The 18,481-nt window shown below is 46.4% G+C and overlaps 1 protein-coding gene across 1 annotated transcript in view; it reads right to left on the bottom strand.

Moving 5' to 3' along the window:
- MYO19 (myosin XIX) overlaps positions 1-18,481 on the bottom strand; it is a 36,572-nt gene that overhangs the window by 13,642 nt on the left and 4,449 nt on the right. The window contains exons 3-13 of the mRNA XM_051994100.1: positions 14,774-14,912; positions 14,231-14,379; positions 13,743-13,856; positions 12,358-12,490; positions 11,751-11,820; positions 10,859-10,961; positions 3,553-3,649; positions 3,255-3,331; positions 2,380-2,470; positions 1,824-1,995; positions 1,348-1,421 (exon numbers count right to left, since the gene is read on the bottom strand). Of these exons, the coding sequence (XP_051850060.1) occupies positions 1,348-1,421; positions 1,824-1,995; positions 2,380-2,470; positions 3,255-3,331; positions 3,553-3,649; positions 10,859-10,961; positions 11,751-11,820; positions 12,358-12,490; positions 13,743-13,856; positions 14,231-14,379; positions 14,774-14,912 (1,219 nt within the window). The remainder of the gene's footprint in view (positions 1-1,347; positions 1,422-1,823; positions 1,996-2,379; positions 2,471-3,254; positions 3,332-3,552; positions 3,650-10,858; positions 10,962-11,750; positions 11,821-12,357; positions 12,491-13,742; positions 13,857-14,230; positions 14,380-14,773; positions 14,913-18,481) is intronic.

The following is an 18,481-nucleotide window of genomic DNA, read 5'->3' as shown; positions in this document are numbered from 1 at the left end:
TGCTCAAAGAACCAGGACCTTACGGAGGAGTTCTTAACCTTTTTTTCAACCATACATCCCCTTTCTGAAAAATCTGAAGCACCTCCTCCTCAGCACAAGGAGCCGCAGGGCCCCACGTGGCTGTGGCTACACAGGCCTGACACTTGGTCGGCTCCACTCGTCAAGCCTTTTCTTTGGTTCTCTTCTCAATTCAACACATTGTTATTAAGTCTTCCCTTTGCCAGACACAGTCCGAGTACCAAGAATTCAGCAAAAACCACCCCACAAAACAGGCTCTGCTCTCAAGGAGCTTGTGTCCTACTAGGGCGGCGACACGCCAACACCGATTAGCTAACGTGAGCTGGGGGAGCAGAAGCTGGCAGGACGTGGCACCTGGGCTGAGCCTTAGAGGGGATCGAGGACTTCAAGAAGCAGGAAAATCAGAGCCTCTCACAGCAAACGCAAATGGACCGGTCTGGCTAAAGCAGGGTGTGTGGGAGAAGGGGATCGTGAGCCTGGAAAGAGATGCTGAAGCCAGGGGGCTGTGTGGGGCTCTGAAGGCCTTCGCATCTTAGGACCGAGCCGTGTGTGCTGAAGGCATCAGGGAGCCACCGGAGCCTCCCGAGTCACAGACCTCAGCTTTCTTTCACTTTGCTAAATGTGTGAGAAACTAAGGGAGGGGCAAGACACGGGAGGCTGTGGCCCAGGGGTGGCAAGAAGGGGGCATCCTGGGGGAGGCGGGCGCAGCAAGAAGACCCTGCTCTGTCTCGCTCCTGGAGCAGCCTGGCAAAGGGCAGCAGCCGTCCCCCTCAGCCCACGATTGGAGAGGTTTCCTTGGCGGGAGGCTGCGAGAGCAGAGGGCAGGGCTGCAGAGTGCCCTCCATGCACTCCAGGACCCAGTTCCTGCCACATGCTCTCCACCTCGCTGTCGGGCCCTTGCTCACACACCCTCTCCTCTTCTTCACTTCCTAGCCCCAGACTCAGCTCAGACCCCCCATTCCAGCTGCTTGTGCCCTGCCCTTGTCTCCCCGATCCAGGAGTCGGGTGCCCCCGGTTTTCCTATGTCATCTCCCGTTAGAATGGTAGTTCTTGGGAACAGGCACAGTTTTTGCCTTTCTTTCACATCCTCAGGCCTTCACAGGGCCTGGCACAGAGTAAGCCCTTACTCAGTGCTTGAGGACTGACATCTCCTAGTCTAATCCCTCATTTGCCAAAAGGGAAGCTGGGTAAGCGGCCTGCCCAAGGTCACTCAGGGGTTTTGGCGGCATGGCTGGAACCAGCGCCCGAGTTTCCTGAGGTGTGGGCCCTGGGCTAGCCAGGCACTCGGGGCCCGAGGCAGAGACAAGAAGAGGCAGAAGAACACGGTACCAATGAAAGTGTCCCAGGTGGAGGGCTCTGCACAGATGCTCCCATTGATGATAGACACCAACCAGTCAAACAACCTGCAGGAGGGAGTGATGGTGAACCCTGAGGGCTGGGAAGCCAGGGTCCCCCCTCGGAGCAGCAGGGCCCCCCTCGAAGCAGCAGGACCCTCCCCTCGGAGCAGCAGGGCTCCCCCTTGGAGCAGCAGGGCCCCCCTCGGAGCAGCAGGGCCCCCCCTTGGAGCAGCAGGGCCCCCCTCGGAGCAGCAGGGCCCTCCCTCAGGGCAGCTGTGCCCCCCTCAGAGCAGCAGGGCCCCCCTCGAAGCAGCAGGGCCCCCCCTCAGAGCAGCAGTGCCCCCCCTTGAAGCAGCAGGGCCCCCCCTCGGGGCAGCTGTGCCCCCCTCAGAGCAGCAGTGCCCCCCCCTTCGGGGCAGCAGGGCCTCTGGCTCCCCTGAGGTGGGGTGGGCTGGCCGCCACACTCACCGGGCATAGGTGACTTTGGCCAGACAGTCCCTCCTGGTCTCACACTCGGCCCGCGAGCAGGGTTTCCTGAACACCTGCTGCTGCTTTCCGGCTGTGATCGTTCGCACCCGGAGTGTCTCCAACAGCTCCTCCTTGGAGATTCGGAGCAGGGAGGCTGCGGTCATCACAAAACCTGGTTTGGGGAGCACAGCTACGGTTATCCGCAGGCGGTGGGTCAGCAAAGAGGGCAAAGCCCCCAGGCTCCTGCAGGATGGACAGGTCCTGGAGGAGCTGGGGAAGGAGCTCGGATACCCCAGCAGCCCCCGAAGGAGGGCCCATTCCTGCCACGACTCGTCAGCGCCGCGCCGCCGCCAGCTAGGGCGGGCCAGGGTAGCAGCAGCAAGGGTGCGCTCGGCACTCCTCAGCGACGACTCTGCCCACCCTTTCCCCAGATTCGGCACATCCCTCTGCAGGGCAGACGTGCCCTGACTCCGGAGCATGCAAGCTTAGCTCCTGGGAGCTCACCCCGAGTTCTCAGGGTCCCCAGGCAGGGGGGGTGAGCTCCTTCCCCTCTTACATTTAGCATCTTCCTGTGGCTGGCAAACCTGGGATTCATCCTCGGAGTCAGCAAAGTGGATATTCCCGAGATGGAGCAACCCTGATAGGACCTGCAGGAACATCAGAAGAGGGAGCTCAGGTGGGCAGGTGGGCCACCTAGCGCCTCCTTGGAGCCCCATCAAAGTCCGGCCCAAGAGGAGAGACCCACCTCCGAGACTCAGAGCCCGGGGGGGAAAGAAGGGAAGGCGCTTGCTCCCTCCTCGCTTACGGGGTTGCAGGGGCAGGCCAACAGAGGTGCTGCTGTCAGGCCAGGTCCCGGGCAGTTCCTTTTTAAATTTCACTGCTGGGGGCCTGTCCCTCTCTGCCTCCTCCCCACAGCTGTCTGCTCCTCATTTCTGTAGAGATGCAGACAGAAAGAGCTTGCCAGCTACAGTGAATCCCTCCTCGGGAGATGCCTTACTGCTCTCAACCAAGTGTGACCATGGGCCATGACCCTAAGTGAAAGCTCACTTCAGGCTCCCTAGGCCCGAGCACCCCAATCTCCAATGTCGGGGGGCCAGGGCACAATCCTCCAACTCCCTTCCTCAAGGACCAACCATATCCAAAGGGCAAAATGAAAAACCATTCAGAGGGTACACCCCCCCTGCCCCAGGACCTGCCCCCTTCCCCCGCTCCTCTGAGTCTCAGCCCAGCACACTGGGCTGGCAGACACCAGAGGCTCCAGCTCAGCACCCACTGGCTGGCCCAAGGCACTGGCAGAAACGTCATCCCAGGGAAGACAGACCCCCTCCCCAGATTCAGCCCCTCTAGAGCCCTGGGCGATCCCAACACCTCAGGACAGGAGGTGTTTCCAGCTCCTGCCCCCAAATAAATGACTCATTTTCCAATTCTGACCTTAAAGATGTTGTTCTGGGTGGAGTGGTCAATGCCCAGGTGGAGCATTGCATCTCTGGTCACTTCAAAGCAGTCCTCTGGCAATAAAACAAACCACCCACGTCAGTCATGGCCTCCAACCACTCTACCCCAGAATCAGCCCCAACCTCTGGGCCCCCGGGGTCCCAGACTCAAGGAGGCAGAGGAGGATTGGGATCCAAACCCAGATACTGAGTTACCCTCTGGAATCTGGGTGCATTGAGCTCAGTTCACATGCCTGCCACCAAACCAGGGCCCAGAAGCCTCGATATCTTCCTACCTTCCAAGGTTCTCTCAGAATTGGGCAGCCAACGGAAAGCTGCTCCTTCAGGCAGGTGCCACTCTAACCTTTCACTTGAACTGGCTCCTTTGGTGATCTGGGGAACCAGAAAGATACCAGATTAATGCTCACATGGAAGTCCTCATTCAAGGCCTGTGGGCAGAAGACTGACCATGTCTTATATTGACCACAGAGGGCCCTGTAAGAGACATTGCCAAGTAGAAAAGAAAGGAAGAGACAGCTCCCAATATCACATGGGAAGAATTTCTGTTCTACATCCTATTTCTAATATGATAAGCAATGGCTTGACAAATATTCCCTACCCCGACTCCATGGTCTTGCTTTGGAGATCATTCCCAAGTATATTCTGTCTCCAACAGTTTCTTTCCATCTGTTCCAAACACACATGTGTGTTATCAATTCTAAAAAAGGTTTTCCTTGATCCTTCTAAACTTTAGGCAACTACATTTCCACTTTTCTCCTTCCTTCTTTGCTGCCAAATTCCTCACCTGTACCCAGTGCCCCATTTCTTTACTAGGCCTGGGGGGAGGGAGGGAGTCCTCTTCCATAACCCCTGCAATATGGCTTTGTTCCCATCCACTCTACTAGATCTGCTTTCTCAAAGGTTATCTGGGAAGCCTAATTACTAAAACCCTATTTTCTTTTGGTCCTCATTTCGCTTGACTTTTCCATCACTTTTGACATAAGTGACTGCCTTTTCCCTACATTCTCCTTTCTCTTAGCTTCAGAAACCATTTTCTCCTTTTTCTCCTGAATGCTTGAGGGGAGTATTATGCAGGGTACCTCTCTCACTACGTTCTTCTTCAACAATCTAATTCATTTGCATGCCTTCAACCACCACACTCACAAATCTGTATCTCCAGTCCAGAATTTTCTCCTAAGTTCCTTCTAAACCCACTTCTCCAATGGGCTACAGGACTGTCCCTTTTAGGAGTCCAGATGACCACTCAAATTGAGCCTGTTTAAATGGAGCTCGTCTTTTCCCTATGTGAAGCCCATGTCAGCACCTTGGATATTTTAGAATTAGCCAGAGTCAGGATCAGAAAAATCTTTATTCTTTGTGGATGTGAACGGAATGGCGAGAGCAATCGCGACAAGAATCTGCCAGGAGTGACTCTGGTTTTCTCACTCCACCTACCAATTCCTCCAACCAATCTCCTATACAACAGATCAAGCCTGTAGTGCAGTGGGCAGGGCCATTCCTTCTCCAAGCATATACTGATAAGAGTATTGTCCAATTGGTATTGGCTTTAAGTGCTCTGAGCTCAATGCATCTGCTCAGAGTTTTCAGGCCATTACATCCCTAAGTCCAGTGGGAGCACTGGTAGTACCATTTACCAAGTCTGCCCATTTCTGAAAGTTCAGGGTTACCTTTGGCTGTTTCTCGTTCAGCTGCCAAATCCTATTGATTTCATTTCTTTTGGTACCATTTCTTACATCTTCCTCCTCTTTTTTTCATTTCTGCCCACCTGGACTACTCCAACAGTCCCCATAATAGGCCTGCTTGTCTCAATCCTCATTCCCCTTTGGCACCTTCATATGGCTACTATAATGTTTTGTTTGGGCATAGATCTGGCTGCCAACATCACTCTGCTCAAAAGCCTCTTCCATGTTTACAACAGAAGAATGGAAATAAGGTTTCCATACCTTTGCTCAGAATTCAGAGCCACTCACAATCTTCTCATTCTTAGGTAACAGATTTAAAGATTGGGCCGTAGTCCAATCCATTCATATTTTTTCCATCAAGTCCAACTATTTTGTTATATATAAGAGGGAACTGAAGCACTGAGAAGTTTAGTGATTTGCCAAGTCACTAGCGAGTGTATGAGCTAGAGATTTAAACCCTTGTCTTACTGATATCCCAAAGCCTAGTGCGTGGACCACACAGTCACATTATTAACTTTAACACCAGTTTCTTTAGATGGTTTTAACCCCATAAACATCATGATCCCTGTGTTGTGCCCTTTCTCCCAGTTTTTCACTTCTTTGAAGGTAGGGACTGTTTTTCAAACTTTTGTAATCCAGCATAGTGCTGGCCCATAGGAATGACCCGATGCTCACTGCCCAATGACCTTTCCCCTGTCCTTACAGTCTGCATTCTAGTCAAACTTAATCTGCTGCTCCTGGCTGGTCACCACACTTTCACACCTCTGTGTCTTTGTTCAGACTGACCTCTTTGTCTCAAGCATTGCTATCCATCCTTTAAAGGCCATCTAAATGTCATTTCCTGAACCAAATCAATTCCAATGGAGCAGTAATGAACTGAACCAGCTACACCCAGGGAAAGAACTCTGCAAGATGACTAAGAACCACTACATTGAATTCCTAATCCCTCTATTTTGTCTGCCTGCATTTTTTATTTCCTTCATAGGCTAATTGTACAACATTTCAGAGTCTGATTCTTTTTGTACAGCAAAATAACTGTTAGGACATGTATACTTATTTTGTATTTAATTTATACTTTAATATATTTAACATGTATTGGTCATCCTGCCATCTGGGGAGGGGGTGGGGAGGAGGGGAAAAACCGGAACAAAAGGTTTGACAATTGTCAATGCTGTAAAATTACCCATGCGTATAACCTGTAAATAAAAAGCTATTAAAATATAAAAAATACTCAAATGCAGTAAGGCAGAAATAGTAAATGCATCCTTTTCAGACCACGATGCAATGAAAATTACATTCAACAAAAAACCAGGGGGAAGTAAACCAAAAAATAATTGGAAACTAAATAATCTCATACTAAAGAATGATTGGGTGAAACAGCAAATCATAGACATAATTAATAACTTCACCCAAGAAAACGATAATAATGAGACATCATACCAAAATGTATGGGATGCAGCCAAAGCGGTAATAAGGGGAAATTTCATATCTCTAGAGGCCTATTTGTATAAAATAGAGAAAGAGAAGATCAATGAATTGGGTTTGCAATTAAAAATGCTAGAAAAGGAACAAATTAAAAACCCCCAGTCAAACACTAAACTTGAAATTCTAAAAATAAAAGGTGAGATCAATAAAATTGAAAGTAAAAAAACTATTGAATTGATTAATAAAACTAAGAGTTGGTTCTATGAAAAAACCAACAAAATAGACAAACCTTTAGTAAATCTGATTAAAAAAAGGAAAGAGGAAAATCAAATTGTTAGTCTTAAAAATGAAAAGGGAGAACTCGCCACTAACGAAGAGGACATTAGAGCAATAATTAGGAGTTACTTTGCCCAACTTTATGCCAATAAATTCGACAACTTAAATGAAATAGAAAAATACCTCCAAAAATATAGCTTGCCCAAACTAACAGAGGAAGAAGTAAATATCCTAAACAGTCCCATCTCAGAAAAAGAAATAGAACAAACTATCAATCAACTCCCTAAGAAAAAATCCCCAGGACCAGATGGATTTACATGTGAATTCTACCAAACATTTAAAGAACAATTAACTCCAATGTTATATAAACTATTTGAAAAAATAGGGATTGAAGGAGTCCTACCAAACTCCTTTTATGACACAGACATGGTACTGATACCTAAACCAGGTAGGCTGAAAACAGAGAAAGAAAATTATAGACCAATCTCCCTAATGAATATTGATGCTAAAATCTTAAATAAAATATTAGCAAAAAGATTACAGAAAATCATCACCAGGATAATACACTACGACCAAGTAGGATTTATACCAGGAATGCAGGGCTGGTTCAATATTAGGAAAACTATTAGCATAATTGACTATATCAATAACCAAACAAACAAAAACCATATGATCATCTCAATAGATGCAGAAAAAGCATTTGATAAAATCCAACATCCATTCCTAATAAAAACACTTGAGAGCATAGGAATAAATGGACTTTTCCTTAAAATAGTCAGGAGCATATATTTAAAACCATCAGTAAGCATCATATGCAATGGGGAAAAACTGGAACCTTTCCCAGTAAGATCTGGAGTGAAGCAAGGTTGCCCACTATCACCATTATTATTTAATATCGTATTAGAAACACTAGCCTCGGCAATAAGAGTCGAGAAAGAAATTAAAGGAATTAGAGTAGGCAATGAGGAAACCAAACTATCACTCTTTGCAGATGATATGATGGTATACCTAGAGAACCCCAGAGATTCTACTAAAAAGCTATTGGAAATAATTCATAATTTTAGCAAAGTAGCTGGCTACAAAATAAATCCCCATAAATCCTCAGCATTTTTATACATCACCAACAAAACCCAACAGCAAGAGATACAAAGAGAAATTCCATTCAGAATAACTGTTGATACCATAAAATATCTGGGAATCTATCTACCAAAGGAAAGTCAGGAATTATATGAGCAAAATTATAAAAAAGTCTCCACACAAATAAAGTCAGACTTAAATAATTGGAAAAATATTAAGTGCTCTTGGATTGGCCGAGCGAACATAATAAAGATGACAATACTCCCTAAATAATCTATTTATTTAGTGCTATACCAATCAGACTTCCAAGAAAATATTTTATTGATCTAGAAAAAATAACAACAAAATTCATATGGAACAATAAAAAGTCGAGAATCTCAAGGGAATTAATGAAAAAAAATCAAATGAAGGTGGCCTAGCTGTACCCGATCTAAAATTATATTATAAAGCAGCAGTCACCAAAACCATTTGGTATTGGCTAAGAAATAGATTAGTGGATCAGTGGAAAAGGCTAGGTTCACAAGACAGAATAGTCAATTATAGCAATCTAGTGTTTGACAAACCCAAAGCCCCTAATTTCTGGGAAAAGAATTCATTATTTGATAAAAACTGCTGGGATAATTGGAAATTAGTATGGCAGAAATTAGGCATGGACCCACACTTAACACCATATACCAAGATAAGATCAAAATGGATCTATGACCTAGGCATAAAGAACGAGATTATAAATAAATTAGAGGAACATAGAATAGTTTATCTCTCAGACTTGTGGAGGAGAAAGAAATTCGTGACCAAAGATGAACTAGAGACCATTACTGATCACAAAATAGAAAATTTCGATTACATCAAATTAAAAAGCCTTTGTACAAATAAAACTAATGCAAACAAGATTAGAAGGGAAGCAACAAACTGGGAAAACATTTTCACAGTTAAAGGTTCTGATAAAGGCCTCATTTCCAAAATATATAGAGAACTGACTCAAATTTATAAGAAATCAAGCCATTCTCCAATTGATAAATGGTCAAAGGATATGAACAGACAATTTTCAGAGGATGAAATTGAAACTATTACCACTCATATGAAAGAGTGTTCCAAATCATTATTGATCAGAGAAATGCAAATTAAGACAACTCTGAGATACCACTACACACCTGTCAGATTGGCTAAGATGACAGGAAAAAATAATGATGAATGTTGGAGGGGATGCGGGAAAACTGGGACACTATTGCATTGTTGGTGGAGTTGTGAACGAATCCAACCATTCTGGAGAGCAATCTGGAATTATGCCCAAAAAATTATCAAATTGTGCATACCCTTTGATCCAGCAGTGTTTCTATTGGGCTTATATCCCAAAGAAATACTAAAGAAGGGAAAGGGACCTGTATGTGCCAAAATGTTTGTAGCAGCCCTGTTTGTAGTGGCTAGAAACTGGAAAATGAATGGATGCCCATCAATTGGAGAATGGCTGGGTAAATTGTGGTATATGAATGTTATGGAATATTATTGTTCTGTAAGAAATGACCAGCAGGATGAATACAGAGAGGACTGGCGAGACTTACACGAACTGATGCTAAGTGAAATGAGCAGAACCAGGAGATCATTATACACTTCGACAACGATATTGTATGAGGACATATTTTGATGGATTTCTTTGACAAAGAGACCTGAGTTTCAATTGATAAATGACGGACAAAAGCAGCTACACCCAAAGAAAGAACACTGGGAAACGAATGTGAACTATCTGCATTTTTGTTTTTCTTCCCGGATTATTTATACCTTCTGAATCCAATTCTCCCTATGCAACAAGAGAACTGTTCGGTTCTGTAAACATATATTATATCTAGGATATACTGCAACATATCCAACATATAAAGGACTGCTTGCCATCTAGGGGAGGGGGTGGAGGGAGGGAGGGAAAAAAAATTGGAACAGAAACGAGTGTCAATATAAAGTAATTATTAAATAAAAATAAAAAAAAATAAAAAAGAAAGAAAATAAAAAGCTTTAATAAATAAATAAATAAAAATCCAAAACTTCAAAAAAAAAAATATATATATATATATAAAATAAAATAAAATGTCATCTCCAAGAAGCCCTTCCTGATGCCTCTGATCTACCAGGGCCCACACTGACCCTTTCCTTCCAGACTTCACAAAGTACTTTGATATTTCTCTTATGATAAGCGACAGCTAGGGGGTGCCATAGTGCACAAAGTCAGGAACCTCCTTCCTGAGCCTCTTCCCAGCTGTGGGATCCTGGCCAAGTCAGCCCTGCTTGCCTCAGTTTCCCAATCTGTAAATTAATCTAAAGAAGGGAATGGTAAACCCCTGCAGCATCTCGGTAACGAAACTCCAAGAGTTGCACTGAGGTAATAGAGGATAACCAGTCATTGGTGCCCAGGACGCCTCTCTCCACTTCTCTGTAAGCTGTTCAGGCCATGGTCCCTGAGAGAGCTCCATTACCTGTGACAGGGCTCTGTATCCAATAGACACCTAATAAATATGGATGAAACTTTCTAATAAAAGAGTCTTCCTTAGTTAATTCTGGCAATCACAAATATTCCACAGTCAAAAGTGATCGGCCCCCAATCTCCCTCCTTGGCTCTTCTGACACTTATCAGCTGGAGGTCCCATGGGACATATATTTGCAAAGGGGGCATTAAAAGTCTCACAGACAATGCAGAATTCGCAACCAGAAGCTCTCTAGCTGTCAGTCTGCTAATTATCACTGTGTGACGTTGGACATAGCCACTCTGAGCCTTAATATTCTCAGATACAAAACGGGAATATTATTTGTCTTCTTTTCGTGGTAGGTCTGATCCTAGGATCAAATGTAAAGAACCCTGTAGTTATCATCTATCATTATTAAGTAACATGAATTAATTATGTGCAGATTTACGTATAAGTTGTTAGGAAGAACAATGGGATAACTGAAGTGGCTGGGACCAGCTGGAATTTGTCAAGGAAAACATCTCAAAAACAGGACTTAGAATGGAGTAAAGTGAGAAGAGCAACAGGTTCCTTTAGCAGTATAAAAATCACCAGTCGTAAAATAAACACCAAAGGGCATCGTTACCTACAGCCCCAGGATGGTACCCCGGAACCCAGAGCCTGGCACAGACCTGATAGAAGATATGAAAATTCCTCTCCAGTGGGGCCTGGTAGGCAACTCGAGTTTTCTCCAGGAGGTACGTCTGGACAGAGGCCCCAGTCATCTGCTGAGTTCTAGAGAGCAGAAGGTGGATATAAGGCTGCAAAGCCCAGGGACTGCTAGCCCCAACATGGACTGAGCCCAAACCCCACCAAGCCTGTGGATGAAAAGGGGGAACTGTGCTAGGACTAGAGTAAACACAGTAAATAGCCCCTTATCTCGCAATGTACTGCATGCAAGAAGGTGTAGGGAAGGTCATTTTTACCATGTGAATTTAGAAATGCATACATTTTAAAATGTCAGAAAATCCTGCTCTCCAGGCTTTTGTGATGAATCTTTTGTGATGAATCAAGTTACAGATTTCTATAGTAAAGGCCTGAAACCTCCAGGAGACAATAGATTCCTGAGTATGCCCAAGGCATACATGTGCCTTTTTTAAGCCACAAGATCCAGAACTCAGGACCAGTGGCAGGGACCAGGGCTGAAGGATCCAGAGCCATTAAGCAAATATCAGAAAGAGGATCTGAAAGGAGAAGCTCTGCTTTCCTGTAAAAGTTTTGCTGGTACCCGCTTCCTTCAGACTCCCCTCTTTGTGCCCAAGCCAGGCAGGCTCCTTGTCTGGAGGGACATCGGCCCAAGCCAAACTGCTATGTCCTGGATAGCCTGCTTCTCTGCAGCACGAGGGCCATCATGGGCATGGAAGCCAGGCTCCTGCCTTTCTTCCCTGGTCCTGTTCTGGGTCCCTGGGAACACCTTCTTGGGGTCTCTGGCACCAAGAGATGGTCCCACCCCTTCCCAGGTGACCTGTGGCACAGCACAGGTCTCAGGCTGCACCTGTGCAGAAGCCTGGGACCTGCTTTTACCTGTTCAGCTGGAGTTGGATGTACTTCCCAAAACGGCTGCTGTTGCTATTGCGGAGCGTACAAGCATTCCCTACAAAAGAAGTACTCACTGATATTCTCTCTCCTCTCAATTACAACCTCCTGCCCACAAGTCCCTGCTTCCTTTTTTCTCTGCCTTTCTTCTCTGAGGCCCAGGTAAAGTCAGTGGCAGGTCCACCCAGGCCCTTATCCTCTCAACAAGCCCTCGTCAAGGCTCCCATTTGGAGAGACCTGCCCTCCAGTCACAAAGGACAGGTCTCAGGAAAAGGAGTCCAGATGTAGAAAGAGATTTAGGCCAGACCAAGGGGAGGACTTCCCGACCAGTTGGAATGGACAATTAGGGGAGGCAAGAAGGGCCTTTCTGAAGTCGGGAGGCACAGTCAGTAAATACAGGATTGGTTCAAGAGCAGTTGTGGCCTGCTGCCCAAAGAATGGCCAAGTTTCCTCCTCAAGGTCCCTTTCCAGACCCTGGTACTCTTGTGCCTGTTTGTCTAGGTGGAGGGAGCCCTGAATCTCAGGCTGTGAGGCCTAGAGAGGGCAGAGAAAAACCACATCCCCAGAGGGCTGAGAAGAGCCTGATGGTCCTTACCAAAAGCCTCCATGACTGGGTTGGAATCCAGGACTCTCTTCTCAATCCTCTCCACTCTCTCGTGGCTCTCCTCAGAGGTGGAGGAACTGGTGACAGTGGCATAAAACTTCATCAGACACCGAGACGTCCACGTCTGTAGAGGAAGACAGCCTCGTGGTGGTCCTGCCCAAGGCCTCCCCAGGCCCTGTCACAGGCCTGTCAGTTAACAAGCATTCACGAAGCACAGAGCGGTGAGCTGAGGACCTGAAGGAGGCTGAGCTAGGAATGCACGCTCTTAGTGGACGACGTGGACCACGAGGTACATACAAGCTCTACGCAGACCAACGAAAGGCAATGGCTCTCAGGGAAAGCAGAAGCGGACAAAGAGGCTGAGGCAGGCGGCAGACCACGCCCGTGGGAAGGGCAGCCAGTCCGCCCACCCTGATCTACTGAAGTCCTGCATGGGAACTGGAGCCGTGGGTCCCAGAGCCCGGGGCTGGGCCATCAGGAAAGCCAGAGTTTACTGGGTGACTCTCTTCAAGTTAAGGAAGCTCTGCAGGCCTATTTTCTCACCCTGGAGGGGGACCTGCCCTGCCCACTTTCTCAGGAATGTGGGGAGGGTGTGGGGATCGAATGAGATCATAGACTGAAAGGGAATTTTAAAAGTCAAATTACTGTGGTAAGGAAAGTAGTCCAGGGGAGGGCAGTGAGGGAAGCAGGCAGCTTGGGGCTGGCGGGGCCTCTGGGGCAGGCCTGCTCTGACTAGTTACACCAGTCTCAGGCTTTCGGGCCTTATGAAATCTTTTTCATTGCAGCGGCACTGACACTGCCAGCCAGGGCCTCCGACCCAAGAGTAACACCCTCTCAGTGGTTCCCTCCCCGCTGCAACAGCCCTTCCCATAACCTTGGACGCTTGGAATCAGGTTGGGAGGAGGAAACCCGTCCGTCTGCCAGAGCATGAGATCCCAGAATGCTGGTGCTCAAAGGGTACTCAGAGGTCATCTAGGTCAACCCTGATAATGTACAGATAAGGAAGCCCAGGGAAGGAAAATAACCCGATAAAAGTCAGGCACCTGAGAAGCAGAGCTAGGCCTGGGACATGGGTCTCTCCTGACCTTCACTTCTTTCTAGGGCAACTGTCAGGCAGCACAATACATAGAGCCATGGGCCTGGAATCACCTATCCTCCCAGGCTATCATGAAGATCAAATGAGATATTTTGTAAAGCACTTAGCACAATGCCTGCCACAAAGGAGGCACTTAATAAAAGCTTATTCCCTTCCCTTGCTGCCTCTCCTATAGGGTTGACTGGACATGGAACAGAGAAAGCAACTTCAAAAGGTCTGGAGTGGAAGTCCATTCTGGGCGGAAGATCCAACACCAGGGAGAGCAAGGCATGCCTGTTACCTTCCCTGCTCCACTCTCCCCACTGACGATGATGGACTGGTTGACAGGCTCCAGCTGGCTCTTGACATTCCTGTAGGTTTGCTCGCCCACGGTGAAGAGATGAGGCTTTAATTTCTGAAATACGCAAAGAACCCGCCACAATAAGGGACACACACAGCAACTCTCTTCTGAGATAAGTGATCCCCTGGGGGGGGTAAAGCTGCCAGCCTCGAGTTTAGAAGTCTTGTCCAGCCCAGCCTCCCCAGTCCTGGCCCTCTCTCTGCCTCCTACCCCAGAGCCTCAGCCTGAGCAGACAGCACTGCCCCACCTAGTCACCCGCAGGCTGGCCCCCTCTCCAGGAGCCGCGCTGCACCCCCGAGACCGTCAGATCCTTCAAGAGAAGGGGCCCCACTTGTGTAATCCTCTCAAAGCACGGCGCAGGAGTCGGCGCTACTCTGGGATGCCATGACACAAACAGGGTAAGGGGTGAAGGAGTGAGCAAAGCTTGCCTGGAGTTGAGGTGCTGTGTGGTAGTCCCTCATCAGCTCTGGGCAGTAGAGATAAGAGACAGGCTTAAAGGGGTTCAAAGCCACAAGGGTGCAGCCAGCATTGGTGTAGAACACGTCCACCTGGTACCTCTCCTGTAGACACCTCAGGACTGAGACAGATGGACCATTAATTAAAGTACCCAGAGTGTTTTGTGAGTGAGCAATCACACACACACACACACACACACACACACACACACACACACACACACACAGAGCTCTACCCATTCTTCCCTCCCACAATTAGTCAAATGCCATTTTTACACTATTCCCTCCTGATTCAGTTCAGATCTAATTAAAATGAAGCCCATCTAGAAATGGCCCCAGGGCTGTGAGACCTGAGCTGGGGAAGCTTCCTGCTAGGAAAGATCTGAATCAGCAAGGCTGGCTTGGGATCCTGGGTCCCACCAATTTGACCTTGGATCCGTAAGAGTCTAGGGAAGATATTACCTCCCCCATCCCCCACCCTAGGCTTCCCCATCTCCTCAGAGCTTTGCTCCCTACCTGTTGCTGGAGTCACAGGGTTCACTTTGATGAGGTCATCAAGCTCAGCCAATTGGATCTCACTCTCCAGAAAGACTTGCAGATCTTCTCTGAGAGGGTCATTGCTATAGGGGAGGGAGTGGGTGCTTTGGCCATTGACCTGGGAAGCAGAAGGGAGAAGGCAGATGAGCGCTGCATGAGAGAGACTTCCTCAGTCTTTGCCTTTTCTCTCATTAGGCACTGTCCTAAGGCTCCAACCAGCTCCAATTTCCGTGTGCAGGCCGTGCAAACCAACAGGCAAGCCACAACCATTATGTGGATAAAAACCCAAACTAGCACAATGTCTGGGAGATGGCTAGGCAGACCATTCGGCGGCTTATAGAGCACAATCTGGTGGAGGCTAATGGCATTCTCTGGGCCTCCCATCTTTCCCTCCGCAGCCAACCTCATCCACAAGAGTTCATACCCTCCATTCTTTCTTTACTTTATCTTAGACTCCAGGAGTAAAAAAGAAAACTGCAGAACCCAGAAATGATGACTTAAAAGGAAGATGTAGAACCCTAAGTCTGATGGTTTCCATTTCTTGGAACCCATGATCCTTTCAAAACAAAAGTGCAAACTTCCAATAAAAGACTAACATTCCTTTCTGCCAAAAAAAAAAAAAAAAACCCAAACCAAAAACGCAAGAAATTATTTTGTAACTTAAAAAATCTGTGTACAGATGACTTCCTTCCAATAAAATGTAAGCTCCTTGAAGACAAGCTCTGTTTTCCTTTTTGTCTTTGGATCCCCAGAGCTTTGCGGAGTGTTTGCCCCAAAGTAGGTATTTAAGAAATGTGTATGGAACTGCAATGATTAGAAATTAAGGCACTTAAATCTGAAGACAATATTGAAAGTCAAAACAACATCTATAAAGATGTGGCAGGCTGGGGGTTGGCCAAATGCTTTAGGCCTCTCAGTTCAAAGAATCAAGACAATAAAAGTGTTCCTGGCTCAGGGATGAGAGGACAAGGGCAGTTAGTTCTGCTACCTATTCCACAAGCTGTTCACAAGGTCAAGGACCTGACTGATGAGAACACGGATAGAACTTGGCACATCTTTTCCCAAAACAGGTTGGTGGTATCAAGCTAATGGAGACCACCTTAGTCTAGAGATAACTCTGCAAGCCAATGACTTTCTAGAGGTCAATTTCCTGCCCTTTTCGATAAAGTCAAATTTTTCCTACCTCTCTCTCTTATTCTCATCACTTTAAAATCTGGGGGCAGGAGTTCAAATAGATGTCTGAGGGCCCTTCAGATTTGATAAAAAGCTTTTTGACATTCTTTGTAAATACTTCTTTCTAACCTGTCCAGTTAACACAGACACATGGAGCAGGGATACACTGGCCTCTCCAACTACTTGGTGAGCTGAGGAGAGGGCCATTCACCCATACTCCTCTTTCTTTCCACAACATGGTGTTCCCTTTCTAGGGCCAGCAGAAAGAGAAAGTCACCTGAAATGGGGCAAGGGAGCCCCGTGGTTCCCACCAGACAATGCTGGTCTTGTTCCCCTGGCCTGGAATGGTTCCTACTCTGAAAGGAGTGGAGCCATACACATACCAGTCAGACAAACATCCAGGTTGGGTCTTTTCCAAGGCATGAGATTTGTCCAGGACCCCTCATGGAGTTTTTTTGAATCTTTCTGGAATGATTCTGGAATGAACTAAACCTGCCATGTTGGGCTTCTTGGATGCAGACATACCTGGATTCAAATGGTGCATTCTCTGTTTCAAGTCTTTTTTTCTGGCTATACTGCCTCTCAAAAAAGAACTTGCCAACCCACTGTGGTTGGATATAACCCTTTCACCTCTCCCAACCGGAGGCAGCTGTAATTGTCCACTGCATATAGGTCCTACTTCAGCCATATTGTACCAATTCTCTGTCTCTTTGACAATCATCTTACTGCCACCCATTGTGTGCCTCCCTCAGTTATGAAACCAAAATCAAATCAACTGTGTCATTGCTCCTCATCCCAGTAACTTTCTAAATCAAAATATCCTTTAGGAATATCACACCTCCTCTATATTAGACTGTAAGCTCCTTAAGGGCAGTGACTGTCTCATTTTTTTCTATTTGTACTGGTAGAGCCTACTGCTTTTGAGACAATTATTCATTTCATTCACTATGGCCTAATCCCCTCCAAAAAACAAAAGCCTACCCTACATCAGAGCATTATGGAGGAATAAGTAGCTGAATCACCAAAAGACATGAATCTTCATCACCCTCCAGGGTGATCACTTGACCTATCTGCTTCTGCTACCTCACATCACCCCTCTTAGCCCTCAATCCCCCTCACTAAAGTCTCCCATCTTTAGCCAATCTCCTTCACATTCATGACATTAATTACCATTTGTTTTGTAGGAGGGTGGGGGGTAGGGGCATGTCTCAAATCTGCAACTCCAACCCTGATCACTCCTGTTTTTCTCTCTCTCTAAATGTCAATTCCATCCTGATGATCCACTGTCACTACCCCTTGGCTGGTCCGAAACAGTTTTCTCCAAAACCTGCTCTTTGCTCCTTTCCTTATTATTTATATGAGTGACCCAAATCTTTTGTTCCTCTTTTTTCATCACCCACATCAAATCAGTTACAAAGGCAAACAGATTCTACCTATATAGTATCTTAACACTCTCTGGTTTCTGTTCCTTCTACTTCTCTCACATACCACTTATTGCAATAGCCTCTTGACCAGCCTTTCTACTTCTACTTTCTTCCAACTTAATCTTTATACCATCAAGGAATAATATTCCTAATACTACTGTGCTATAAGAAATAATGAGCAGGTTGAATTAAAAAAAAAACTGGACTTATGTAAACTGATACAAAGTGACGTGAGCAGAACCAGAATACCATACACAGTAACGGCAAAATTGTATTATGATCAATTGTGAACTACTTAGCTATTCTGGGCAACACAGTGATATCTTAAATAAAGATAAAGAACTGATGGAATATGATTACATATCAAAATGTACAATCAGCCTGCTCTGCACTAAACCCATCTTCACCAAAACAGATATTCTGGGGGAGGAGCAAGGCTCTAGCTAGCAGGGGTGGATGCTGGTCACACCAAGGCTGCAGCCCTGGAACCTGCTCTTCCCTAGAAAGCCCAGACCTCTCCGTGCCCAGAGACACATGGAGCTGGGCTATTAAAGCTGCCACACAGAAGAAGAAAGCCAAGAAGAATGACTGGACTGCCTAAGACCACACTATGAGTCTCCTGGTATACCCTTCAGGACTCAAGGATACCTGTGGAAGATTGTATTTTACTTTAAGAAAAAGGGATAGGAGGTTTTCTCTTTCTCTCCCAGGGAAGACAGGTCCTTTTTGTTCTTCAATAGAAGGAATCTTGTGGGTTACTTGGAAGAACACAGAACTAGAGGTGAAGTAATAATGGGGGATTTGGCTCTAGCTCTAATAGTGTTTTGATTTTTAAGGGTGCCTTATTCTTAAATAGTACCCTTTGGCCCCAATACCTCAGAGGAGACAGTATCCCCTAAAGAAGAATAAGCAGAATACAATTGTTTTGATTCTTTTTTTCTTTTTCTTTTTTTTTTTTTTTTGCTGAGGCAACTGGAGTGTGACTTGCCCGGGGTCACACAGCTAGGAAGTGTCAAGTGTCTGAGGTCAGATTTGAACTTGGGTCCTCCTGACATCAAGGCTGGTGCTCTATCCACTGCATCATCTAGCT

The sequence above is a fragment of the Antechinus flavipes genome, chromosome 4 (genome assembly GCF_016432865.1).
Source record: "Antechinus flavipes isolate AdamAnt ecotype Samford, QLD, Australia chromosome 4, AdamAnt_v2, whole genome shotgun sequence".
Classification (NCBI taxonomy): Eukaryota; Metazoa; Chordata; class Mammalia; order Dasyuromorphia; family Dasyuridae; genus Antechinus; species Antechinus flavipes.
This window is presented reverse-complemented; position numbering and strand designations above follow the sequence as displayed.